Source organism: Osmerus mordax, chromosome 25 (genome assembly GCF_038355195.1).
Source record: "Osmerus mordax isolate fOsmMor3 chromosome 25, fOsmMor3.pri, whole genome shotgun sequence".
In the NCBI taxonomy this organism is placed as follows: Eukaryota; Metazoa; Chordata; class Actinopteri; order Osmeriformes; family Osmeridae; genus Osmerus; species Osmerus mordax.
The window spans coordinates 5,210,215-5,235,642 of NC_090074.1; the positions used below are offsets into that span (position 1 = coordinate 5,210,215).

At 43.3% G+C, this 25,428-nt stretch overlaps 3 protein-coding genes across 3 annotated transcripts; 2 read left to right on the forward strand and 1 right to left on the reverse strand.

Moving 5' to 3' along the window:
- Nucleotides 1–6,957: 6,957 nt before the first annotated feature.
- LOC136933322 (sperm-associated antigen 16 protein) lies at nucleotides 6,958–8,805 on the forward strand. The gene has a single exon (XM_067228639.1). It carries the CDS (start codon nucleotides 6,958–6,960, stop codon nucleotides 8,803–8,805), a length of 1,848 nt encoding a protein of 615 aa, XP_067084740.1.
- Nucleotides 8,806–9,125: 320 nt separating this feature from the next.
- Nucleotides 9,126–14,080, forward strand: ccdc82 (coiled-coil domain containing 82). Its single transcript, XM_067229042.1, has 7 exons — nucleotides 9,126–9,875; nucleotides 10,038–10,314; nucleotides 10,421–10,513; nucleotides 12,312–12,436; nucleotides 12,565–12,735; nucleotides 12,916–13,107; nucleotides 13,521–14,080. The coding sequence occupies exons 1-7, from the start codon at nucleotides 9,336–9,338 to the stop codon at nucleotides 13,584–13,586; spliced, it is 1,464 nt and encodes a 487-aa protein (XP_067085143.1). The 5' UTR covers nucleotides 9,126–9,335; the 3' UTR covers nucleotides 13,587–14,080.
- Nucleotides 14,081–14,316: 236 nt separating this feature from the next.
- On the reverse strand, nucleotides 14,317–25,283 carry tmprss15 (transmembrane serine protease 15). Its single transcript, XM_067228640.1, is given in 24 exon segments — nucleotides 14,317–14,758; nucleotides 14,869–15,008; nucleotides 15,386–15,481; nucleotides 15,559–15,740; nucleotides 16,066–16,243; nucleotides 16,397–16,446; nucleotides 16,652–16,747; nucleotides 17,002–17,134; nucleotides 17,381–17,491; nucleotides 17,737–17,880; nucleotides 18,270–18,395; nucleotides 18,763–18,852; nucleotides 19,110–19,251; nucleotides 19,457–19,628; nucleotides 20,767–20,872; nucleotides 21,276–21,425; nucleotides 21,630–21,767; nucleotides 21,973–22,082; nucleotides 22,350–22,458; nucleotides 22,582–22,698; nucleotides 24,283–24,434; nucleotides 24,596–24,711; nucleotides 24,864–25,003; nucleotides 25,160–25,283. Coding segments are annotated over 24 exon segments (3,084 nt in total). The 3' UTR covers nucleotides 14,317–14,596.
- Between the last annotated feature and the right edge of the window lie 145 nt (nucleotides 25,284–25,428).

Below are 25,428 nucleotides of genomic sequence, written 5' to 3' on the forward strand. Positions count from 1 at the left end.
TTTGGCATGGCCGGGAATCGAACAAGCAACCTTCTGATTACTAGCCCGATTCCCTAAATGCTCAGCCACCTGACTCCATGTACGTATGAATAACAATATGATTGTATAAGATACAAGTTCAAAAAACGTATACTAGTTTTTTGTACTGGCAGTTATTTTCTTTTGTTTAGGTTTCACTTCTGGAGTTAAAACGAGTTCTGCTCTTTGCCAGTGAAAACCTAACAGAAGGTTTTCACTGGTGTTCTAGGTTCTATTTGTTTTGTTTTTTCTGCCAGAGAGCAGAACTTGTCTACAAATCGAACAAGACGCTCCTTGTTACTGTCTGAACATGGTGAAAATGACTCTAAATGTTCTTCTGAGATGTGTGATGCCGTACCTGAACTGAATGTCCTTCTCACAGCTTCTCTGGAGGCTGACGGTTTGGCCAAAGCAGCACTGATCACACTAGCTGTTCAGGAGTCCTGCGTTCATGCCAAATCTCTGGCTCCCTTCTCATTGGCTGATGTAGAGATTCTGCAGGACTTTGTCAGCCTACGCAGGATGCAGTGGAGCCTGCTGCACCAGTGACTGATCCAAAGTCAAAGGATGCAGGAGTCGAGCAGAGATGTCCATAACCCTGATGACACACGATACTGAAGAGGAGACCTTCAAAGTCCAAGAGCGGTCTCTGACTCAGTCTGTGACTCAGTCTCTGACTCAGTCTGACTCAGTCTGTGACTCAGTCTCTGACTCAGTCTGTGGCTCAGCCAGAAGAGGATGACAACCCTCCTCCAGTCACCAAGGCCACCGCGGACGAAGTTAACCTTGCTGATAGAAAAATCGTCAGTGTCGAGACTCTCAAATACGTCGTTAACGGGGTTGTGGAAGGCCTAAGACGCGGAGAGAGCTTCTTTCCAAGCACGCCAGCTTCCAATGTGACATCGCTCGTCTTCTTCGATGTCAGAAGGGAGCTGCGTCAGGCAGGCTTAGGAGTGAGCTCCAGCCAGATGGAGAGCTCTGTGTTCCAGAATGTGGAAGCCCAGAAAGCCATGGTGGAAATAGCTACCAGGCTCCTGTCTGCTCCCAAATACTCCCATAGCGAATCAGCTCTCCTTATTCTTGCAACAATGATCGCCATTTGCATATCTAGCTGTGGTAATGGCGATGAGAGGTTTGTCTGTCATAGCAACTCAGAGGCTAATGCTACAGGCGTCTCGGTAGAGGCAAGTGTCTATCTAGACCCCTCCTCTGACACCCGTCAGTTAAGTTCTTCTGACAAGTTCTAGAAGGATTCAGCCGATGATGTCTCTGGCTTGGTTAAGGCCAGCAGGCGCTCCAAGAAATCGAGAAAAACCTCAGTCTGTGAGAAGAACGCAGAAGACGGCTGTGGCTTGACTAAGGCCAGCAAGCGCTCAAAAGATTCTTACAAAAGCACACTGCTTGAAGGAATCTGTGAGAAGTCTGACAACTCTGGCTTGGTTAAGGCCAGCAGACTCTCAACTGGTTCGTTTGAAACCAAAAGACAAGATTTCACTTGTGAGACAAGATCCGTCTTTGGCAGTGGGTGCTCACTGCTCAGCTGTTCAACGTAAACTTGAGAGTACCAACAGAGCTTTGATGGACACCATTGTAGTCAACAGCCCCAAAATGAGCACTCCCTTCACCTAGCGCCACAAAGGTCGGCTCATGCCATTTTATCAGTAGCAAGGGTCTGAATGCACCAAATACAGAGTCTTCGGTCTGTGCTGGTTCTCTGTCTGAGCCCACACCCTCGTTTGGGATACCACAGTCGATCGTGGATTATAAGGTATAATACACTATTTGATACTACTGGAGAACAACATTAGTTTGTTGATGACTGATACTTCATCTGAAATGTGCATCACTCTGTTTCCCACTGTCCAACAAGGCAGGAACCAAAAAATACTTTACTGGTACTTTTCCAATCCTGCCCATTTAATGACTGTGCAAAGTGTGAACATTGCAGTTATTATTATAATTCTTTTAATGCACTGTAATTTCTGATTTGTCCACTGGAGGTCGCACTGTCCTAATAAGAGTAGCAGGTCTCTGCTCTAACGCTATTATAAGTTCTATCACATGGCATCCAAAAAGAGACTTTGGTCTCAACTGGACTTGCAGTATTTACCGTGGGTAAATGAAAACTGATGTTAAAAAAAAACAAAACTGTAGGTCTATGTTTTGAGAACATATTATCCCAGTTGAATTGAGGCTTTGTGGAAAGTAATTCTCCGCACACATCATTCCGTCTCCAGTCTATGAAAGGATTATCTTCCCTCTCACTTTTTCTTTTTCTAATATGTATTGATGTACCTTCAGACATCCATCAGTTCTATAGCTCCTTCCCCCTGTTCAGATTGCAGCTCGTTAATTTCCACACATTCCACATCAGAGCAATAAAAGGTATCGCTATGTTCTACTTTCAAAAGGGGAGCAATCAAAGATAATTGAGTACCTTTTGGATGAAGCCAGCACATTCACTCCATTTCAAAGCCGGTTCATTTATTGCCTAATCACTCTTTAAGCCTTCATTCAAACAGATTTACCATAATTTTACTTGAGTGTATTTCAATTTATAGCCTTTCGAACACTGATCATTTAAATCAAAGTCCTTTCATGAGGTTTGACATTTCTATGTTACCCAAGTGAAATACATTTCTCAAAATTGAACATGAATGTCTTCAAATTGCAGACACATTTTTCAAAGGTGGGAACAAGTGATATGCGACAGAGGAGGGACATCAACTGGAGTTAAATGTTTTTGTTTCCCAAAGTGTTTTCATTGAAAAGACTTGCATACAATACATTTATTCAGAAGGCATTTCTGCACACTGAATGGCTTTCTATTCTTGATTTTACCCACAAAATGTACGCAAATTGGCTTTTTGTTAGGCTCAATCAAAGAAACTTTTTTTCTCCTTACATTAGCTGCAAAATTACAATCTACCACAGAAATGACAAAGGATGAATGGTTGACAGTTGGTTTTGCCGAGATGAAATTGTGATTCATATCTGCCTCCATGTCTTCTATGCTTCCCTGGTTCTCCTCCTCTAGTGACCCTCACCATTGTGAATCCACCGATTATCAAATCAATTATTCATTCCCCACAATTACACTCACACAAAATAACTTTTCTCTGACCAGAGTGAAGATTAAATGAAGACATCCCAGCTATCTAATACCATCTAATAGAATATTCATAAGAAGCTCAAATGAAATATGCTATCACTTATTAACTTAATCACACTCACGTAATGAAATGCTTCTTATTGTAAAAATGCACCTTGTAAGCAGTCATGGAAGCTCATACTCTCTAACTAGGTGTGTTGCCTGCAGAAGGAAGTACTATCAGTACATTCTTTAAATATATATTTGATCTCTTAATTTATCGTTCTCTCTCCCATCACACAGTCACCATTGTATCTTCATTTACTGTCAAATACTGCCCTTTGTTGTATTCTATTCATTTTCTCTTTTACACTTTGTTTCCTTCTTATTCACAAGATGTTTTTTTAATGCTCAGAAAGGGTTCAAATGTCAACTCCCAGAAATGGTTACTGATTTATTCAATCATATTGGCACCCCTGGTAAAGATGAGTAAAAATGGTTTAAAAAATTCACCTTTATTATTAATTTAGCTTAATATTACACTGATGTTTTCAGAACAATCCAATCTTTACCCTGTAATACAATTACAAATCATTTAACTCATTTACATATGAAGAAAAAACATTTGTCATCATGAAGTAAATATTTTGTCAATTTTTTATTTGGGTGTTTGTTTGTTACATTGAAGTCATGTTGTGTCTTCTGCTCTGGGACCAAAGCATTTCTGTCAGTTATCTTCATATTATGTAACTTTTTGCCTATGTACTGTCTTCCAAAAAAAAAACAGGCATGGGAAAATTTCAAATGTTTCAACACGTCATTTATTGTTAAGATGTTATTTGATGTTTAGCACAGGTCTTAAAACACATTTCTGAAATATAGAACCCTGGTGAGAATTGTTCTCGTTATCTTGTTATCTACAAACCATATATTAATGTTGATATGTATAATTAGCATTATTTACTCTTTAAATGTACACATTTTGCTGTTTAATAGTCAAGAACCTTTGCAAAAAGCTTTTTGCCTATTTGGTGGTCTGACGCTCTTCTGAAGGACTTCGATTCTTCATTTGACACCGATGAAGAGGAGCAACAGTAGGAAAGGTGGAAGATCCACCGTGTGCAACCCACAGGCGTGTATAAACGGACTGAAAGCTGTGTTTCTGTCGAGCTTAACAGTAGAAAATCGGCCGTATGTCTTCGATTAAACGCCGCCCTCAAAGAAACGCTGCACCCAAAATTAACATTGTGTAATAAACGCTGCGGCGTTTCATCGAAGAAATATGGTACTTCTTGTTATTCTCAGCTCACCTTCTTCCTTGTGGTGGAGCCAGAGTGTAACATATTTCGTTGTGTCAGCTGAGCTGAGTGCTCCTTGGCTTTGAGACGCAGTGCTGCGATACTAGAAGTCCGACAGTCCACAAGAGAAAAAGGTGAGGGGTCTGGTAAGGCTGTAGGGGTGTGCGCTGGAGCATCCACGGCAGGCACAGGTGCTTGTAGGGGACCCATACAGGTAAATAGCCTGCTATGCCTGTTTAGAGGGGATGAGAGAGGTTGTAAAAAAAGTGATGAAGAATAAATAAGAATGATATATCTATTTCTTCATTAATCAATACATGTATTCATTGCAATGATTGGACTGTTGAGGTTTCAAAGAGCTTTCGAAGAGGGATTAGACAGGATTTACTTGAGATAGTTTTCATAGTTTAGACAGTATCATGTCTCTCTCTGATTATAGTATGTCTTGCTCCACAAATGGACAAATGGTCAGCAAATGGTCACAAAACAAATGGTCAACTCACCTTCCAAATGAGGGTCCGATGAGGGCAGAGTGTTGCAACATGGCCGTGAAACGTCCATAGCCTACTGGGGAAGAAGAGTGCACTTGTGGCTGGGCCATACTTTGGAAAGATGCGTCCCCTGTCATCCAAGCCAACTCCAAGCTGGGATGACAGCAGGATGAAAAAGGACATCTTGCCAGGTGGTGGCTGAGGGGCTGTGCTGCTCTCAGGTGCCCAGAGAATGGGTGGCACGGGGGGTGCGGCTGATCCCTGGCTTTCTCTCTCTTCCGCGACTTGGCACGTCTGTTCTGGAGCCACACCTTGGAAAATGGACACCAGAAAATTACAGTGAGTACAGCGTTTCAATTGAACAGTAAAAAACAACTGCACAAAGGGATACATGACAAGGAGACAGACAGCTGTGTATTAGAAATATTACTGTGTGAATGGTGTAACTCATTTATGATTGAAAACGGTATGAAGTCACTAAATCAATGAACATGATTAGGTTGTTATTTTAATTAATAAAGGAAAGTGTGGCTAATGTTATTCCTTGAAGGTGTTTGGCTAATGAAATGCAGAGGGTCAAAAGTGAACTAGGACCAATCTTGACTGAGGCAGAAAACCAAGTGGCTGTGGTATAAATGTGTTTACACGTGTGAAGAGGAAATAAACACAGTTTATTGATAAAAAAAACAAAGCAACATACAGAGCTAAAGAAACGTTGATTTGTTGATTTATATTGATATCACTTCAAAGTAGAAAAAACAAGGAAAGAAGACAAGACAAGCCTGTGTATTGTGAATTACACAGTGCCTACATGAAGTTGAAAAAGGTGTTAATTTAAATTATTATTCTGGATAAGATTCAAATGACTTACTTGCACGCAAGCCTCAGTTAGGTCCAGACGCTTCGCTATCTCCTCCCTAAAGAAAATAAATGCATTTAAACATGTTTTACTATAACCTTTTATCATACTAATTGATTACCAATATTTCAGAATTATAGAAAAATGATCACAATAATAATGTATTGCATAGTATTTACACATCTGTTATTCTTCTCCACAAACGTCTTGATTTGTTAATGAAGAAAGCTAGTAAAATAATGATGCATTAGACCCAATTAGTATTATTGTTTTTCATAGGCCTATTATTGCTTGTCTTTGTCAACAGCATACATGTTGATCTAACAGACCTCGTGAACACATCAGGGTAGTGGGTCTTTTGGAAAGTTCTCTCCAGTTCAAAGAGCTGATAGTTGGTGAAGGTAGTCCTATATCTTCTTTGTTTCCGCTTCAGATGCGCCTGCACAGAGTTCCTGTCTGCCGAGTGACACACACTGTCTTTCCTGTCTTCTGCATCTCCACTGATGTGAAAGCCCTCACTGCTTTTGTTCAACATCCCAACGTCCTCACAAGCGCCAGCCCTCTTCCAACTTAAGAACTTCCTGCTCCGCGTGCCCATCTGTGCCTCTTGCGAGGTACTGATCCCCCTTGTGCTTTGACTCAGTTGCGTTATGCTTGTGGGATTTTGTGCGGCTGATGCTGGGTGATTTGAGAGTTTTTATCCAGTGTAGGCTACTCCCTCTCGTGATTTCTCCGACTCAAAGCCCATCCTACCTCTGTCAGAAAGGCGTCGCAACAAAAGGGAGCAGGTGCAAATCTCTATCTTTCTGAACGACTGCAGAGACAACCTCTCAGACAACACAGACAAACAATATGGAATGTTACGCTATTAACTAAGACTAAGTATACTTAGGCACCTATAGGCAATTAACTTCCCCCTTACTCTAAAGTCACAAGGTTTTGTGTCAAAAGCCCAAAGCACGATCAGAGGTTGATACAGTCTAAGTTAAAACACTGTAGGCCTAATTAAAACACTTTTGTGTTTGTTATGAACATAGGCTGCACTTAATAGGCTATTAATAATCAACAGTGTTAACACATTGTACACAGGCCTGGCTTAATTGACAGACCGTCGTGCACGAGCAAATTAAGAAACACGAGCACATTCGGGCGCCTGCTTGTAACCATAGCAACAGATAAACAAGAGAAAGCGTGAGAAAAATGTCTGAGACAAGTGAAACAGAACACGAATGTGTAGATGGCCCATATTATCTCGAGAATGTGTCGTTACAGGAGGATTCAGAAGACGATTATCAATATGAAGAAATTATACCTGATGCAGAAAAGAGCTTGGTGGAGGGGGAGGAGGACTTCGATGCAATCGTGAGAGCGATGCAAGACGCTAGCTCTACTACTGACGATACGGAATCAAGGGTGGGCAGTACTGCGAAGCAAACCTTCTCCCATCTCCCAGAGGTGGTAAATAACTTTCTCTGCAACTTTCTTGTCAGAAGGGGGCTGAGCAAAACAATGGATTGTTTCCAAGTTGAATGGCATGAGATCGGTCAGAAAGACTTGTTGAAAACCCAATTGGTGGAGCTTGTCCCTGACGCATACACACACAACCAATTACTGGAGAAAGAGCTGAAAGATGTGCTCAGCGAGCGGAACAACTACATACAGGCAGCGTTCAAAGCTAGTGAAACGCTGGTCAAGCTTAAAAAAGAAAGGGATTTCCATCGCCTACAATATCAACGTGTTGCCGAAGAGAAGAACAGACTAGTGGATTGCATGAAACGATTGAAGCAACACTATGCCTCATACAAGCCTGCATTAAAACAGTTGAATGATAGGTACCAAGAGGCACTGAAACAGAGAATGATGATAGGCTTAGAGAGGGACAAAGCTTTTCGCCAAACACACAGTTTGGCAGCCACCTTGTGCAATGCACACTCTTCCTCTACTAGCAGGGCAGCTAACAGAGACACAGGTCTACCACATGCATCACAGATTCAGAGTAAGCCTGAGAAGTTGAAGAATCGAAGAATTGCTCTCAATGATGATCACGATAAAGACCCGACTAAAAGCACAGCTCAGAATCACCCAGATGACTCTGAGTTTCTCGTAAGCAGTCGTGTGAACCCCTACCTGCCACGCATAAAGGCTCTGACTGCCCTGGAAACCAAAACGTCAGATTTCCACCTCACCAACTCCATCAAAGCCCACACCCTACCAATAAGCTTCCTGGCTCTCCACCCTCACAAGTTTATTTTGGCCTCGTCCAGTGATGACCAGCTGTGGAAGTTGTGGGGTATGCCTGTGGGGGAGATGGTCATGACCGGGGAGGGTCACACTGACTGGCTCTCTGGATGCAGTTTTCACCCAAACGGAGGAAGCTTGGCCACCACAAGCGGTGACACGACGGTCAGAATCTGGGACTTCTCCCAAGGCCGCTGCACTCTGACTCTGGAGGGTCACAGCCATGTCACCTGGGGCTGCTCCTTCCATTCCTGTGGAGACTTTGTGGTATCCTGCTCTATGGACAACACAGCCAAGATATGGGACCTGCAGAGTGAGCGATGCCGGGACACTCTGCGAGGCCACGTTGACTCGGTGAACAGTGTGTCCTTCCTGCCCTACTCAAACACTCTCCTAACCTGCTCTGCCGACAAAACGCTGTCTTTGTGGGACACCAGGGTCAGCCTGTGTGCTCAGACTTTATACGGACACCGACATTCCTGCAACCATGCCACTTTCAACGCCCTAGGGGACACCGTGGCCTCCTGTGATTCATTTGGAGTGGTCAAGCTGTGGGATGTTAGGAAAGTGGCAACTTTGGTAACCGTGGATACTGGGCCGCACTCCAGCAATCAAGTGGCCTTCAGCCCATCAGGAAGGATGCTAGCTATCGCCAGTAACGATTGTTCTGTCAAGATGGTGGAGCTTGCTTCTTCTCTAGTGTCTAGTCTACAAGGGCATGATGACACTGTCCAGAGTGTAACTTTTGATCACAGGGGAGAGTATTTGTTATCAGCAGCGTCGGACGGTACCATTTTCGTCTGGTCATGACAGTAAATATGGCTTTAAATGCTTATAAGGAATTAGTTTGATGCCTAAGCACTTCTCTTGGGAAAGGTTTACTTTTCTTTCAATTATTTATCTCACAAAAAGTATACATGGCTATGTATGCAAATGTTTAATAAAAGAAATTACAAAACAAATTTCACATAATTATTACAGAGCGTCATTTCAGAAATAAAACCATTTCAATTTAGGGATTTATCACATCCCACGGTGCAATTTCTGGAGATAACACTAGACGGCGCTATGTTTCTAGAAGGGTCCTACTTTTGCTGTTGAAGAGGAAATGGGCGTGAGTGGAGCTTCCTTATGACAACAATAACAAAACAAACGTGTAACGATTTCATGTCTTCTAAAAGGGTCCAAAAGAGCTAAATTTTAAACATTTTAACATTGAAATCAACGCGCAATCAAATCCACACGGATTATTGTAGCTAGTGAACAACACGCTGAATGCATTTTGGATAGCTACGAGCTCTCGTTAGCATAGTAACAAGCTAGCTGGCTTAGATCTAAACATGGAGAGCTTATATAAGCGTAGAGTTTACGAGTCGATGAGAAAAAAGAAAGCTGCTGCTTCAAAAAGGAAACCACAGATCGGCTTGTCAGCTCGACTGCTGGATGATAGTGACGAAGAGTCTTGCGCGAGCACGACCAGCATCAGCTCAGAGAGCGAATATCAGAACGAGGACAGTAGCGGAACCGAGAGAACACCAGACAGCGACGAAGACCAAAGTTCTTCTGGTGGCGATGCTAGCAAGTCCACGGGAAAGCGCACCGTATCCCAGTCTAGTCGCAAGCGTTCTACTCTTCCTGAGAGTTCCTCTGATTCAGACAGCGACGTTGGATCGAAGCCCGCGAGAAAAGTAATTCCCAGAAAACGCATCAAAATACAAAGCCCCGCGTCCGACTCTGATGTTGATGATACTGCGCAAAAGGAGAAGTTAGCTGCTGAGGCTAAGGAAACCGCTGCAAAACGAAAGAAACGGCAGAATAAACTTCTTGCATTATCCAAGAAGATGAAGTCCCGCATCATAAATCGCAGACGCAGACGGAAGGTAGTTTGCATCATTTGTTGATGTGCATGCAACACATGCTCACAGTCACGTGTAGAATAAGCATTTGTGCACATTTATTTACGGGCATAGGTCTATAACCACTGAAACGATTGGGGTTGGGTTGTTTAATGCTGACTGATATTCTACTCTGCTTTCTGTCAGGATTCCGGTGATGAAGATGACTCCAGTAAGGATGCAGAAGATGGTAGTGAGAAAGAAGACGACGATAAGGATGAAAAGGATGATGATAATGATGATGATAATGACGGTAACGATAATGATCACACTGCCGATCGCTTGAGAGGCAGCAGCGAGGACGACGAGGTGAAGGACAGTGACAGTCTGAAGGACTTCATCGTTGAAGATGAAGTGAAGAAGGGAGACAAGGACGAAGAAAACCCGGAGCCAGACAAGCAGACGGTCTCTCTCCCACGCCAGTGTGAGTCTAAGCTGACGCACTGACCTCTGGGGCCATTCCTTTAATGTCTGAATGTCAAGGCAATGCATAACATAAAGGTGTCCATTTGTCTGTTTTCTTTTCCTAGTCGTCACTGGATCACAGCTCACACACTTCCAAGTGGTAGTCAAAGCTCTTCTTATCAATGTCTTGGATGAGACCTTTCTCAAGTCTCTGTACAGTAAGCAATTCTTTCATACACGCACATCTAAACCATTTCTATTTAGATGAGTGTGTGCTATGTAGCCTCCGTACTTAGTGTAATATGCTGTTGGCTGCATGTATCATCATTTTAGGCCTTTGTGCTCTCTGATTATAATTACAGTGGTTTCAAAAAGTATTCAGATCCCTTGTAGCACATTTTATTGTGTAGATTAAATTGTAATTGGTTAAACATTGCAATTTTGCTGATCGATCTATACTCAGTTCCCCATGATTGAAAGAAAACAAATTTTTCATGAATTCTCAGACGAATCACTTAAATCATGAACTTTTCACCAAAGAATCAAGTCTATTTTAGAAGTTTTCTGATACTTTGCTGAGGTACTCCAAAGTGTGGTCAGGTGCATCCTGTTTGCTTGAGTTTTCCTTGAGATGTTTACTAGAACTTGATTGGATTCCACCTGGGGTAAAGTGATTTGATTGGGCATAGTTAACAAAGGTCCCACAAGTCTCAGGAAAAGAACCAAGCCATGAAGTCCAAAGAACTCCCTGTAGACCTCCACAATAAAATGTGGCAAAGCATTGATCAATGCAAGGTTATATAAGAGTATAGCTTTAAGTATTCCCAGGGGCATAAGCAGCATCAATAATTGTGAAATGGAAGAATATTGGAACCACCAGGACTCTTAGTAGATGTAGCTGGCCAGTCAAACTGACTCACTGGGCAAGAATCAACGGTCACTCAGCTTCAGAAAGTCCTCTGCAGAGATTAGGAAACTTGCCGGAAAGACGACCGTCTAAGCGGCAGGCACAGGGAGACTGGTCAGAATTGGGTTGAAGGGTGAATGCATCAGAGGTCCTTAACCCTTGTGTTATCTTCGGGTCATTCTGACCCATCAGTCATTGTGACCCACCGTCGTATTGCGACAACTTTACCGCATACAAAAACAAAGTGAGTAATTTTCTTTTAACCGTTGGGCTGTCTCAGACCCTCCACATTGCGAAGGTTAAAAGAAAATGCTATTTATTTGTTTTTGTATTGGGTACAATTGGGTAAACACAACAATGGTTCGTTGTGAACCTTTGGGTCATGTGACCCGAAGGCAGCACAAGGGTTAAAGAAAACCTGCTCCAGTGTATGCAACCTCAGACTGGGGTGACGGTTCACCTTTCAGCACGATAATGATCCAAAGATACATATAAAGCCTATATAAATAAAGCCTTTATATATATCTATGGTTATGACAGTGCTGGAGTGGCTTCGGGACGCAGAAGTCTGTTGACTGTTCTGGAATGGGCCATTCCAGAAGTCTGTTGACTGTTCTGGAATGGCCCATTCAAAGCTCAGATTCAAACCCCACAGAACAGTGGAGATACCCAAAGATGGCAGTTCACAGACACTTCCCATCCAATCTGACAGGGCTGAGATGATCTGCCAGGAAGAATGGAATAAACTTTCAAACAAAAAGTTCCAGGTGTTCAAAGCTTGTAGAGACGTACCCAATTAGATTTGCTGCTGTAATTGCTACCAGAGGTGCATCCACACATTACTGAAGGGTGGGAATACTATTTAAAATAAATATTTCAGTTTGAGATTTGTAATTAATTTGCAAAAACATGTTTTCACTTTGTCAATATAGGTTACTGAGTTTAGATTAATGAGTAAAAATGGCAATTGTATTCCCCCCCCCCCCCCCCAAAAGAAACACAATAAAATGTGATAAAAGTGAACAGGACTGAATACTTTCTGAAGCCACTGTATATGACCAAGCTTTTGTTCAAGTGTGTTGTCATCTAAGTGCATCATCTCTGAGCAGGCGGTGAGAGGACGAAGCGCTACGCTCAGGAGATGAAGTCCTCACTCTTTCATTTTGACGAGCGAACGATACTCCCACGTCTGGAGAACCTGAAACAACGCAGTCGCTGGAGTGACCGCTACAAGGTTAGCCGCGATCCGGTGCTAACGGTAAACCCGTGAGCCCCGAATGTAAAAACCCCTTAGAAGAAAAAAATAAATAGGATTTGGACTGATACAATGAGATGTGTGTCTTTGGCTGGCTGTTCGTACAGGAGAGAGTGGAGTGTTATCCAAAGGTTCGGCTGGTGACCATCACAATTCTGGAGAACAAATGCGAGGCTTGTCAGCTCCAAAGACAGTGCAGCTTCAATGTCAAACTCTCCGGACAACTTTATGACAACAACACGCTCCAAGAGGACCACTTCATGCCTAATGACACTCAGGTACCCAGTACGAGACCCACCGTTTCATATTAGACTTTAAATACCAGATATACTCATAACATTAACAATGCCTAAACTCCATGGCGTAAACCGGGAAAAAAATGATTGGATGTGACTCATATCTGTCAATGCATCCAAGTATGCTTCTTCAAGACGGCACTTATTTTTTTTTTTTTACAGACGTACAGCGTGGGATCCGTTTGTGCCAGCCGAACAGAGGTGTATCACACCCTGAAGCATTTCAAGTACCACCTGTTCCAGCACTGCCGGACTGTTCTGGAAGAGGAGAAGAGCGGGGAGAAGGAGGAAGCGGTGAAGGACACCGTGAACAGGGTGTTCATCAAACTTCAGGATGGGGGCTGGATTTCAGAGGTATTCTGCTCGCCACTCACTAGCTATATTGTCATCCATGAAAAAATACTTTTCATTTAACTCCTTGGCAGGTTTTTTCCCTCCATTTTGGTGGATACAAATGCAGGAATTTCACCACTGCTATAGATGGTGTTAACTCCACCTTGGTAATCAACTAGCCTTGTGCAGCTGACTCCTTGTAAGACATGTGCCTGCCAAGGTAGCAATACATTTACACAGTTTGGTGCAACAGAACTGAAAATGAGACCATCAGAAATAAAAAGAACCACAACGCAGTAGGATATTAAACCATACTACAGTCTTCTGATATCTGCCCGCATACCAAGGATGACCCTCTGACATGCGGCCTGTGTTGTGCTTATGAATACTTCACTGCACCGATCTGATTTCTCCCGCTTTTTCCTTTCTTTCAGCAATTCGAGAAATTCCAGGATCACATCAACGATGCTGATTTATTCCAGGAAGAGAAGCTAGACTGAAGGAAGAGTTGAGGTCAATGGGGATTCAAGGATTCATCTGCAACATACAGTATACACTTATCTAACATCTGCTGTACATTTTGCACATTGCTTGGAAAACATACGTGTAGTATTAAAATATTTTAAAGGCTTTTGTTGCTAAGATACAAAGACATTTTTTTTTTCTTTCCTTTTCGTTTCCTTTATATGTACAATTGAATACCTTCTTGTCGAGTTGCTCTAGTAAGCAGGATCAAAGAAATAACCAGCTAGCTGTTTAGAATATGCTAATTGCTACCAGGCTCTCCTAACCATCAGTGCATCTCTACCAGACTTGGCTACCACATCAATCCTGCTTCATGAAGCACCAATGTAGTATATTCATTTTATATAGCAAGACATACTGTATTCACTTCCAAACTTTTGACTGCATAGTACTTGTTGTGACAAAGGTCCAGTACTACAATGGTGTGACAATATTGGGACTTTTTAGTCTAAATAAACAATAACTCACAGTCTGGTGTCGTTTTATCTTCTGTAATAGAAAAATGAGTTTGATTTGACGCAATTGACCACAAACAGTTGACCTCAAACAACCCTACGAGTGAATTTTTCACATATATGCTTCAACCGTATCCTAGCAGAAATATATCAAACTGTACAAGGTGCAAGTAAAGTAGAATTCTCCAAAGTCATTTAATCACAACATTTGCATCTTTTGTTAATGACACACAAATTGCTTTTCTTCCATGATAAATAGACTTTGTTTTGGTTGTATTTTCAATATAAAAAACATACATTCCCACACAAACTTTACAATAATTTCGGGCCACGGTAATCAAGGGAGGTTGCAAAGCACTGCTATCATGTGGAACCCAGCATTTACATTGAAGAAATTATTTCAACTCATCACACTGACACTCCTGATTAAGTTAATTGAATCCGATTAAGCTAATTGAAGGATTGAATGCTCAAGTCCGACGAGACAGCCCAGGATTCGGCTTTCTTCTCAAGTCCCAAAACTTCCGGCGTCACGAAAAACGCCTTATCTGGATGATCCAGTCAATGAACTGGGACACCAGGGCATAAACACCAGGCCGTTGGGGGCGGCCACACCCTACCCCAAAAGACACCACGCCTGCCAGCAACCAATAGTCATCCTCTTCACACATAAGCGGACCCCCAGAGTCCCCCTAGAAACACCAATCAGAGGATCCAGTCAGAGCACGGAAAAAAGGAAACATGTCGAATATCATGCTGTGTGTCTCCAGAACGGTATTAGCTGATGTCAAGTTCACAGCACCTGGCAGGTGTCCACTCCACCTTCAGGGTAGCCTGCACAAACCATCCTGGCTGTGATGTTGTACTCTGGCAGCAGCCTCTGGCACTCTGACCTGTCCACCAGGGGCAGCGCAGCCTGCTGTAACACGTTAGCGACTGAGCCTGAAAGGAAGTGACATTTCGCATGACAGTAAGAATCCTGTACTATAAAACGTTCTCATCCTCAAAACGTATTGTATATCGGAAAACACACATCCTCAAATAAAAGGGGTATCGTATCCCTTTGTCTGCATGCGAGGCCTGGGGTGAAATCCGTGTCATATGAAAAAGGGAGACTCATTCAGAAATTAATACAAGTAATAATATTTATAATATGTTGATGCCCAAATCAAATCAAATATGAAACCTATACAAAAGCTTTGTACAAATGTTAGGTTCAATTAGTTTCGTTTCAGTTTTATTTACCTACTTGTTTGGCCCTGTTGGCCTTGCTGCAAAATTGTATTCATGTGTTTACAATTTCTTATTCAAATACTGACCTCCTTCTGCCACCTTTCCCCATCCAGCAATCAAACAGTTCCTCCCAGCCTCAAATTGCTGGTTACTCCTTGGCAGGCATATAGGCTGAATGTAATCTGTGTGCAAAAAAAGACAAGTTATCAGGGTGTGTTACTCTGAGAGTTACTCTGTTACTGCAGTGCTGATAGTCCACCTGTGAAGTTAACAGGTGTGTCAAGGTGCATCATTGCAATGTCCGCCTCCTTGGTCCTCCTGTTGTATCGTTTGTTCATGATTATCTTGTCGATGCTGACGGTGTGTGTGTGGTTGGAGTTCAGTGCATCCTGGGAGTGTAGGCCCAGGACTGCTTTCCAGTAGGACAGGTGATTGTTCTTCCTGCAAGATCAGGGAGTCATAAGGTACAGCGACATATGCACAGACAACACATATATCCGACAATAACAGCAACATGAGATCACAAGCATACACTTAAGAATGTGTGTACACTGTGTTAAAACAGTAAACAGAGACAGAGAGAGAGATTGAGAGAGAGAGAATTTGAAAACAGAATTTTACCAGAATTAATTGACCAAAAGCACAAGAGTGCTGATCTACGATCATGTGCTCTTGAATTAGATCATGTGGACATCAGGGAAGCCTAATCCTAGGTCAGCACACCTGCTCAAATGCTTTACAAATACTCAGAAGTGACCCTCCTCACCCATAGACACAGTGCGCCGCAGTGACCAGCCACTCATTGTCAATTAGCGAAGCTCCACACACGTGACGGCCCCTCCAATGAAGAGACACGATCCATGGCCACGCCTTTTCCTGAGAGTCGACTCCTCCCACCACTCTCCCGGACACGGTCCCGTTGTCGACCAGGCGGGAACCACAAGCTAAAATCCACAAAGAAGTCCTTACAAAAAGTGCCCTCTCTGTTTTGTATAAAACCAGGTATCATAACAACGATTTTATAAACCGTAGGACAAAATATGACGTTATGCCAGTCTATTTGTTATGAGTGGATCCGAGTTGGTGTTGCTACTCACGCTGATTGTCACAGAGCAGAGATGCAATCTCTTCCCCAGCACATGTTTCACTTCGGAGAGAATAACCAGAAAAACAGACGTTGTTAGCTGCAGTCAAGTATTAGAAGCTGTTTGCATTCATTATTGTATCAGTGTTGTATTGTTGAGGAGTGATGTTTTAACCTTCAGTCGTGGACTCGAGGGAGTCGTACAACTACTGCACTAATGTGCTCCATGAATGTAGGCACGAAGCCTTGCGTCTCAGTTGTCGTGTACCTGAATGCCAATTTAAAGGATCCGTCATCCTTATTCTGCACTGTGGCGAAGGGGGAGTCCTCGGCTAAGGCAGGGACAGGTAGGACGTTTCCTGACCTGAAACACATCATTAACCCAAAGACCAAACGGATTCAGTATGATTTAATTGGGCACACACATGCAATGATCTCTCTTACGTTTCTAACTGTATTCTGTCATTCTTTGACTGCCCCACACACGGATCATTTGTCTCCTGTTTCACACTTTCTTCTCACTCTCCAAAACTCGCTCTCTAAAAAAATCCCATGCATGATGCACACACAACCAAACGCTACTGCCTCCAAACATTACAAATGCTACTTTGCTCCCACCTGTAGCCCAGCTGGTGGCACAGAAGGTTGGACAACTGGGTTGTCCAATTCTCTGCACAGGCGGTGTACCGGGAGGTGTGGACCTGGAACTGAACACGGCTGTCACCGGAACCATTCACAGCCACGAGATGCACTAAAACAGCCAAACCACAGTAATAGTAATATTAGTCTGACAGTAGTAACTGTCAGACTAATAGAGATGCTTTTAAACATGGCTATAGGTTGTCACACGTTGTATAGGACGTTAATGGGATGCCGTTCTGTTCAGAGTCTCTGTCTCAGAATACTTTTTCTTTTCGTCGAGTTTGTTATTGATCCCAGAAATGATCCTTGTTGTTGATTGGTCACATTGTAGTTGGGGTGTTGAGGGTTAACTGACCACAATGCGCTTCGTCTGAAGCGTCAGGGCAGTCTGGCTGCCCGTCACACACGCTGTTGTTGGAGAGGCACTCTCCCGAACTGCACTGAAACTGCCCTGCTGCACATGGCTCTGGGTAGACATGACAACATCGGGTCATTTGATTGGTTGAGGTGAGACTATACGAGGAGAATGTAAAAATAGTAATAATGTTGTAACCCAACGTTAACCTAATGAGGTTAGGACCCCTTGGAAAAGGAGATCATCTCAACGGGCTCATCTTTTCAATACATTCAAATGTCTCTCAAAGCAGTGTTTTGAGATGTCTTCATATCTTATTGAAACGTATTCATCTCTTCTCAGTATCCAAGTCTTACCGGGCATGCCCAGCCTCAGGCCAGTGGTGAAGTTGGCATTGAAGCCTCTTCCAGACCCTGAGCTGTCTGTGAAGAACATCACCGTCATCTGATTGGTTGTGGAGATCACATCTGGAGAGGGGCCTTTGGTGCCAGAGAAAACCCCTGAAAACCGAACCAACAAAATGGATGCGACCACAGTTAACTTCTAAGTGACAATGTCTACAGTTCAGTGTGGTGCAGGGCATGCACTCAAACCATATTTTTAACATGACAAACAAGAATAAGAATGTCATTTGATACAGAATATGAAGACAAGTGATTCCAAAAATCGAATTTAGATGTTTGTGTGTACTATAGAGATGTAGGGCGTTGCCTGAGTTGAATTCTAGCTCCTCTATATGGTCCATACATGACTGGCTATCATCTTCCTTTCCTTGGAACACTATTCAAATAAGAGTTCTGTAGTTGTTGTCAATGTGGTGGCAGTTCCAAGATTCCTTTGTGAATAACATTGATCCACAGAGATGATACAGTGCTACGATTAGACCCACCGAGCAATTCAGACTGCAGTCCAGCTCCATCCCTCACCTCCACCATGTCATAGGTTCCCTCCACATCGAAATCCAGGAAGTGAAGCTGGATGTTCCATCCCTCCCTGGCATGTAGAGTCCACATGCCTGGACCCAAGACACATAATAATAATATAATATATATCATATATAATATATTACATAATAATAGTACACATGATGTACAAAAACCAAACCTACGAAATCTACAGAAGAATGTACATCGTCTGCATCAGGGGTCTCCAACCCTGTTCCTGGAGAGCCACCTGCCTGTGGGTTTTCCTCCAACCCTAATCCAGCACACCTGATTCTAATAATTATCTGGTTGGTCAGATAACTCGTGTTAAATCGGGACAAGTAAGTGTGGTTGGAGCAAAAAACCAACAGGTAGCAGGTAGCTCCAGGAACAGGGCTGGAGAGCCCCGGTCTACACGAAACACGACATCACGATCAATGCAGCCTCACGTCTACATACAGTTGGCACCGTCTCCGTAGGAGTGAGGGTAGTTAGGGGAGCTGAAGGTTGAGTTGGGCTCCCAGAGGTCAAACGGACCTCCACAATCAGCTGTGGTAAAAAGAAATAAAGAACAAATCATTCTTTGATATCCTGTCCTGCTTTACACGGTAAAACAGGAACACACACAGGGAACCGACTCGTTAGCAGGTGGAGAGAGGGTGTCAGAGTACGGGAACCTTCGGGGAACATCATGCCGAGGGAACGATGCGTTACGGGTGAGTGATTTCGATGTTGTCGTTGAGAAGGTAATACTGTAGGGTGACGGGTGTGAGAGTGTGCGTTCGGGGGGGTTGGCAGTTTCATACAGGGAACAGGTGGAGGCGTCGTTGGGGTGGGAACCACCGTAGGTTCCACTGGGTCGCCGTCACAGGGACCCGTGGTCATGCTGATGTCATCAAGGGCAATATCATTCCTCATCCCTCCTCTCTTCTGGGCTTCGAACACCACCTGGATAAAACCACAGGAGAGGACGGCAAACAATATATTGGCACGTACATCATTTGAATCCCTTTTATCGATCACCTACACGTGCATCTACGGTATCCGAAATCGGAACTATCCTTTGATCAATATCAATGCACGTACAAACACATTGGGTTTCATCCTATTCATTCCTACCACAGCCTGTAAACGTGTGACGGAGTATACTGACTGTTGCGTTGGTTGTGTTTTGGAGGGTGGCCTGGCCGTAGTTCCAGTTGTTCCCATAATTGCCTTCCTTCTGGAACACCACTGTTACTGGAGCCTCATCCCCGCCCGCGGAATCCGGTCGCTTCCATAGCAGAATCCTGAGGCGACGAACGTCCTCCCCGTACATGTGGTACCTGCAGGAGGAAAACAGTCAAACTGTTCAGAGACACACGGTACAGTTCCTCCATCAGTGGTGGTGGATCAAGGGTGTACGGATAAACACAAGTAGGAGTCAGGTGGCGGTTAGGGAAGCGGGCTAGTCATCTGAAGGTTGCCGGTTTGATTCCTGGCCGTGCCAAATGACGTTGTGTCCTTGGGCAAGGAATTTCACCCTACTTGCCTCGGGGAGAATGTCCCTGTACTTACTGTAAGTCGCTCTGGATAAGAGCGTCTGCTAAATGACTAAATGTAAATGTAAGTTAAAACGTATGACCGTTTTACAGTTTTTTCTTGTCATCTACTTCAACTGACCCGCTCATTACAACCTACATGCCATCTACTCCATCTCCTGCTCTGGGTAGACAGCACAGCACTACCACCTTTCACATTAGTACATCATAGGACATTTAGTCCCTATAACAGTGTCATAGCTATGTTTATTGGCTTTATGTCAAAAAGGTTCCCTCTGAAGAGATCCAATACCTGAAAAACAGCTTTGGAATTGAGATTTAAGGTGGAATGGCTAGGAGAATAATAATTAATCCGTATTCTTATTTTTTACCAGATAGTATTTAATTTCTATTCTGGTTCCCTTCATTTTCTAGGTAATATGTATGAATTTACATCCTAAAATGTTGTAATGCAGCATGGATTAACATACAACCTCGATTACAAGACTGCAAACGCAATCTTGGTCAGGATGAATAAAACATATTTAATCAGCCCTTATAAAAGTAAAACAGTATGATTGTTTAACAAATGTGCTATCAGGGTGGGATAGATTAATTTATTTTCCATTGGCAATTTGTTAATCCTAATCAGTAGATCACGTTTTACTTCATCACAATCTAGGATAATGACACCGCTACAGATTACATTACATTACATTTACATTTAGTCATTTAGCAGACGCTCTTATCCAGAGCGACTTACAGTAAGTACAGGGACATTCACCAGAGGCAAGTAGGGTGAAGTGCCTTGCCCAAGGACACAACGTCAGTTTGCATGACCGGGAATCGAACTGGCAACCTTCGGATTACTAGCTCGATTCCCTCACCGCTCAGCCACCTGACTGAGATTACATTTATGAGTGGAAGAGGAGGAGATACTTACCAGAACCTGAGACATGAAGAGTCATTTTCATGAGTCAGAGGGATGCTGTGTATCTGGAAGGTCTTCTCCCATTGGCCAGGGCTTGTAGGAGTCACAATGTAGTAACCTGAGTGGAACAGTCATGCAGCTGGCAATTAGACGAGAGGGATTGAGTACATACAGTTCATCAATTTAGTTTTTTAAATTTAGACTAATCACAATTTTGTGGTTGTTGTATCAAGCAAATGAAAAATTTGAACAGTGCAGAGGAAAATATCAGATCTTTGGTCTGGACAGACTTCTCTCATTCCCTCTTTCCCTTTTCGTTCCAGACCTCAGGGAAAAGCTAATTAGGTTTAGGTCCAAGACGAACCAAATGACAACAAGTCTTTTGCTAAACTGTTATGTGCTGTCTTGCAATAACCATCTTGCAATACGAGTTTTCAAATACCTAAATATCAATCCGTCCAATAACAATCAAACAAGCCTATCACACTGGATAAATACTACATCGTCCCAGCCCAACACACCTGATAGATTCCCCATGGTGTGGTCAAAGTCTGGGCCAGTGAGTGGAGGAAAGGTAGGCGCATTGGTGCGTATCCAGTTCCCATCATCCTCTGGTTCTTGTCTCCAGAAACACATGCTATCCTCAAAGGAGCAGTTTATCTTCTCTTCGTCTTAGATAGGACAGAGGGACACTGTCTGTTAAAAAAACTCAAGAACAAGTCAGCCAGTTTAAATGGCTATTGTAATATAGCCATAATTAGGGATAATTAGGGATGATTACTGTGTTATATCATATTGTTTATCTTACACACTGTAAGTATACTGTATCTTATATATGTATCAAATTAAGTTAAGAAATGATTTGACTAATTTACTTGAGATGTCGCTTATGTTGTATGAGGAGTATGAGGCATTGAAGCCTGGTAGATGGTTGATGTCATCAGAGGAGAACTGTGCTGTGGCCGTATCAGAGAACAGCCACACTGCCTCTGGGGACAACCCTGACAGAGTATCTAAAACAATACATGCACCGTGCTTAGTTAAAGATTGTATTTCTAGAAAAGTCTAAGTTGTTTTAAAACTAGAAGTGACAGCAGGATCAAACAGGGTGGACGACATGAAATATACAAGTGTTTTTGTTTACTGTGCACTTCATGCTAGAACTAAGTACATGTTTTATTTTGCAGTAGCCCATATAGAATTATATACTGTACATACACATCAGTATTTTGTCTCGTCCAGCACCCTCATACAGTTGGAGGGTGTCTCTTTCCTCTTCTGTGTGAAACGATGAGAAATCAATCTTTATCGCCAGTCCTCTCGGTACTCTAAGCCAGGGAAGAAAGAATATGAGGACAATTTGCAAAGCATCTACACATATTAATCACTGGAGAAGAGAAGCAACTGAAATACGGTTACACGTCAGAGAGTCGCTGGTGAATGCAACAGGGGGAAGTACAGAAGGAATTGGACAGCGGGGTGTGCAGGGAAACTTTCATGAATGAACGTCAGATGGAGAAATACAAAATATAAAGTTTGAATGAATGGTTTTGAATACAAGTAGAAACTAACAGTTGGGCACAATGCGGGCCTACCGTATAATCCAGCGGCAGACCGAGTCATTGGTGTAAGGGAGCGGGAAGTTGTCAGAGTGGAAGGACCCCGAAGAGCCAATAAGAAGGAACTGCCCATCACATTTCGTGGCTATGGACACATGTAAGAGACAAAATGTACCAAAATGGAATACGTCATCTTTTCATGTTGAACGAGGGGGTTGAAGAATGGAAACAAAACTACAGCCATGGCTTCCTACACTCCAAGTCTTACCACAGAGGGAGTGATTTTCATCGGAGCCATCGGGACAGTTGGGAACTCCATCGCAGAACAGCGTCGTGGGCGCACACGTGACGCCGTCACCACAGGCCATCTGATATGGCCCACAGACTGGTTGACATACGAAAGGCAATGAACATAGCTATGACTGCGCTGCTATAGAGGCAAACACTTTGTACGATATTAATGTCCTATACTGTACTGCTGTGAGAGGTGGTAGTGGTAGTAGGGGGTGTGCATCATCTACAATACAGATTTCCGGTGAGCGATCTCACCCAGAGCGGTAGATGTTGTAGACGGAGTGTCGGTTGAAAACAGCGGCTCAGTCGTAGATGGCCGGGCTGTAGTTTGAATGTCAATAACAAAACAGAAACGTATGTAGAGCCTTGTATATTCCCTGCATGCTGTTACAGTGTGTCTCCATCTGAACTCAGGGAGTCAGGTGGCTGAGCGGTGAGGGAATCGGGCTAGTAATCTGAAGGTTGCCAGTTTGATTCCCGGCCGTGCCAAATGACGTTGTGTCCTTGGGTGAGGCACTTCACCCTACTTGCCTCGGGGGGAACTTCCCTGTATTTACTGCAAGTTGCTCTGGATAAGAGCGTCTGCTAAATGACTAAATGTAAATGTAATGAACTGTCTCTCAATGACTGTCAGATTGTGCTGCAATGTGTGCCGCAGGAATACTTTGATCAATCTTTTGAAACACCTTTGACAACTTCAACACTTTTTAGACACCTTAACGGTGTCTACCACTGATTTTGAGACACATACTATGTAACTGTAGTCTTGAGTGTGAGTGTGTTTCGATTAATATGATTATCAAAATAACATTTCCATGCATTCCTCTTTCCTTGTATACAACATGGTCAGCATAGGAGAAATAACATAATAACATTATATATAGACGGGTGACAAATTAAAGAAAAAACATGAGTAAGTGAGTGGAGAAACATAACAAATGCCGACGGATTCATACAGGTGTCATGTGTCATATGATTAAGCAATGAACATCCTATCATGCTTGGACATGGCATGTGTCAAAAGGCTGAGCAGGCCCAGTTGACCTCTATTTCTATAATAGCGAAGATAGGTTTCAGTAGAAACAATGATTCAAGTCTGCATTTAGGTCGGGGAATGAAACCAGTGCATAAGGGAGGATGATTCGTCATCTTTTATCATTTGATGAAAGAAACAGAAGCAACTCCTATTCCATGCAAATGTCCGACGAATGTTGCCACTGTGTCATAGAGCAACAAACAAGAGCTCTGAGTAAAATAGTATTAACTATATATTCTCAAATACAGTTTCTCACCTTGAGTAGTGGAAGGAATGGGAGGAAGGTGTGTTGTACCAGGAAGCAAAGTTGAAGAGAGAGGCTCAGCTGTAGTTTGGATATCTGTAAAAAAAAACAGAACCAGTTGTTGAAATTCCCAAATGTGCCTTAGGCTTCGGCATGTGTTGCCATCTGTCTTCATCGCTACATCCAAACGATTTAGAAGACTACAGGTTGCTTGGCGTTTTGTCTTGTCCTAAGAATTTCAGTGCCCAGTCTGACCCTGTGTTGTTCTGTGCATCTGACTATAAAAGACTTGAAACTTGAAGACGTCATTTGAGAAGACGTCCCGATTGTAATGATAATCATCGACAACCTCCGTGCGAACAACTGGAGGGGGGCGTCCGACACCAACGTTTTACCTGTGATTTGGAGACTCCGGATGTCAACGACAAGGCCTCCATCTGCCCCACCTCCGACACCCAGGAGACCAGCCACCAGCTCAAGCTCTGCCTTCTTTGCCTCCACGCTCTGATGGAAGTCTAGGCTGAAGGTCGCCACCACGCTGCCGTTGCTGTGACAGGATGTGAAGGTATTCATGGTCAAAATAGGAAGCTTGGAAATAAAGATTCAGGATGGTGCGAGTTGAGCGTTGCCTGTCATCTGCAGGTGTAGGGGGCAGGGGTGGGTGCATCGTTGGAACAAGATGTTAGGAAAAGGATGTGATCTTTTCACTGGTCAGAAATCCCACTGTCATGCTTTTTATACCGGTCCTTATCTTACCTGAAATCCAAAACTTGACAGGCCTTGAATTCATCACTGAGCTGGCTAATGCCATAAGCCTCAGATATCTGTAAGGAAGCGAACAGTATTTGACTGTTTGGCTAAGCATGACAAAAAGTGTATGTTTAACATGGTGCGTGCAGTATATTCAGAGAGTAGTGAAGCACCACATCTTTAGTACGTGAAACATGAAGAAAAACAGAGGATCGGCTTCTCTCACCAGCTGCTGTGTATCGAAAGCCAGGGCTTTGAACTGAAGGCTTTGTTTGTCTTTGAGGTCTTCAGCGAACACAGCTCCCTCTGTGATGACCATTCTCCCTCTGAGGCTGGTGTCAGTAGGCTGCGGTTTTCCCACGCCCGCTGAGCCCGACCAACACACACCACACACACACACACCACCACACACACACGTTACTTAAAGGCCCATGGACCTGTCGCAAAGTCAAATTTCCACTTTCTCCGGAATGTAATGAGGAGACAGAAGTACTGTGACAGGACTTTAAGAATGGGTCTTACAGTCAGGGTGCAGGGCAGCCCAGGCGACGATTTGCAAGGCCACACAGACCACCAGCAGGGCAGCGCACAGCACACTCAGGGACACCTCCATGGAGGACCAGCGACGTTTGCCACAACTAAACATAATTGCCGTCTCCGTTCTCTTTACTTATCGCGCCGCAAACTTTTATCGCTATTTCAATTCCTTACCAGGGTATCTCCTCCTGTTGCTATTAATGAACCCTTGTCCAGTGTAGTGAGTCTCAAATGTCAATATTGTCTTTTTGAAG

Bases quoted from the DNA above. Each gene is read 5' to 3' on its own strand.
- LOC136933322 (XM_067228639.1), top strand. From the start codon at position 6,958: ATGTCTGAGACAAGTGAAACAGAACACGAATGTGTAGATGGCCCATAT.
- ccdc82 (XM_067229042.1), top strand. From the start codon at position 9,336: ATGGAGAGCTTATATAAGCGTAGAGTTTACGAGTCGATGAGAAAAAAG. The intron at 9,876-10,037 runs GTAGTTTGCATC...GCTTTCTGTCAG, and splicing joins ATCGCAGACGCAGACGGAAG to GATTCCGGTGATGAAGATGA. The intron at 10,315-10,420 runs GTGAGTCTAAGC...TTCTTTTCCTAG, and splicing joins GGTCTCTCTCCCACGCCAGT to TCGTCACTGGATCACAGCTC.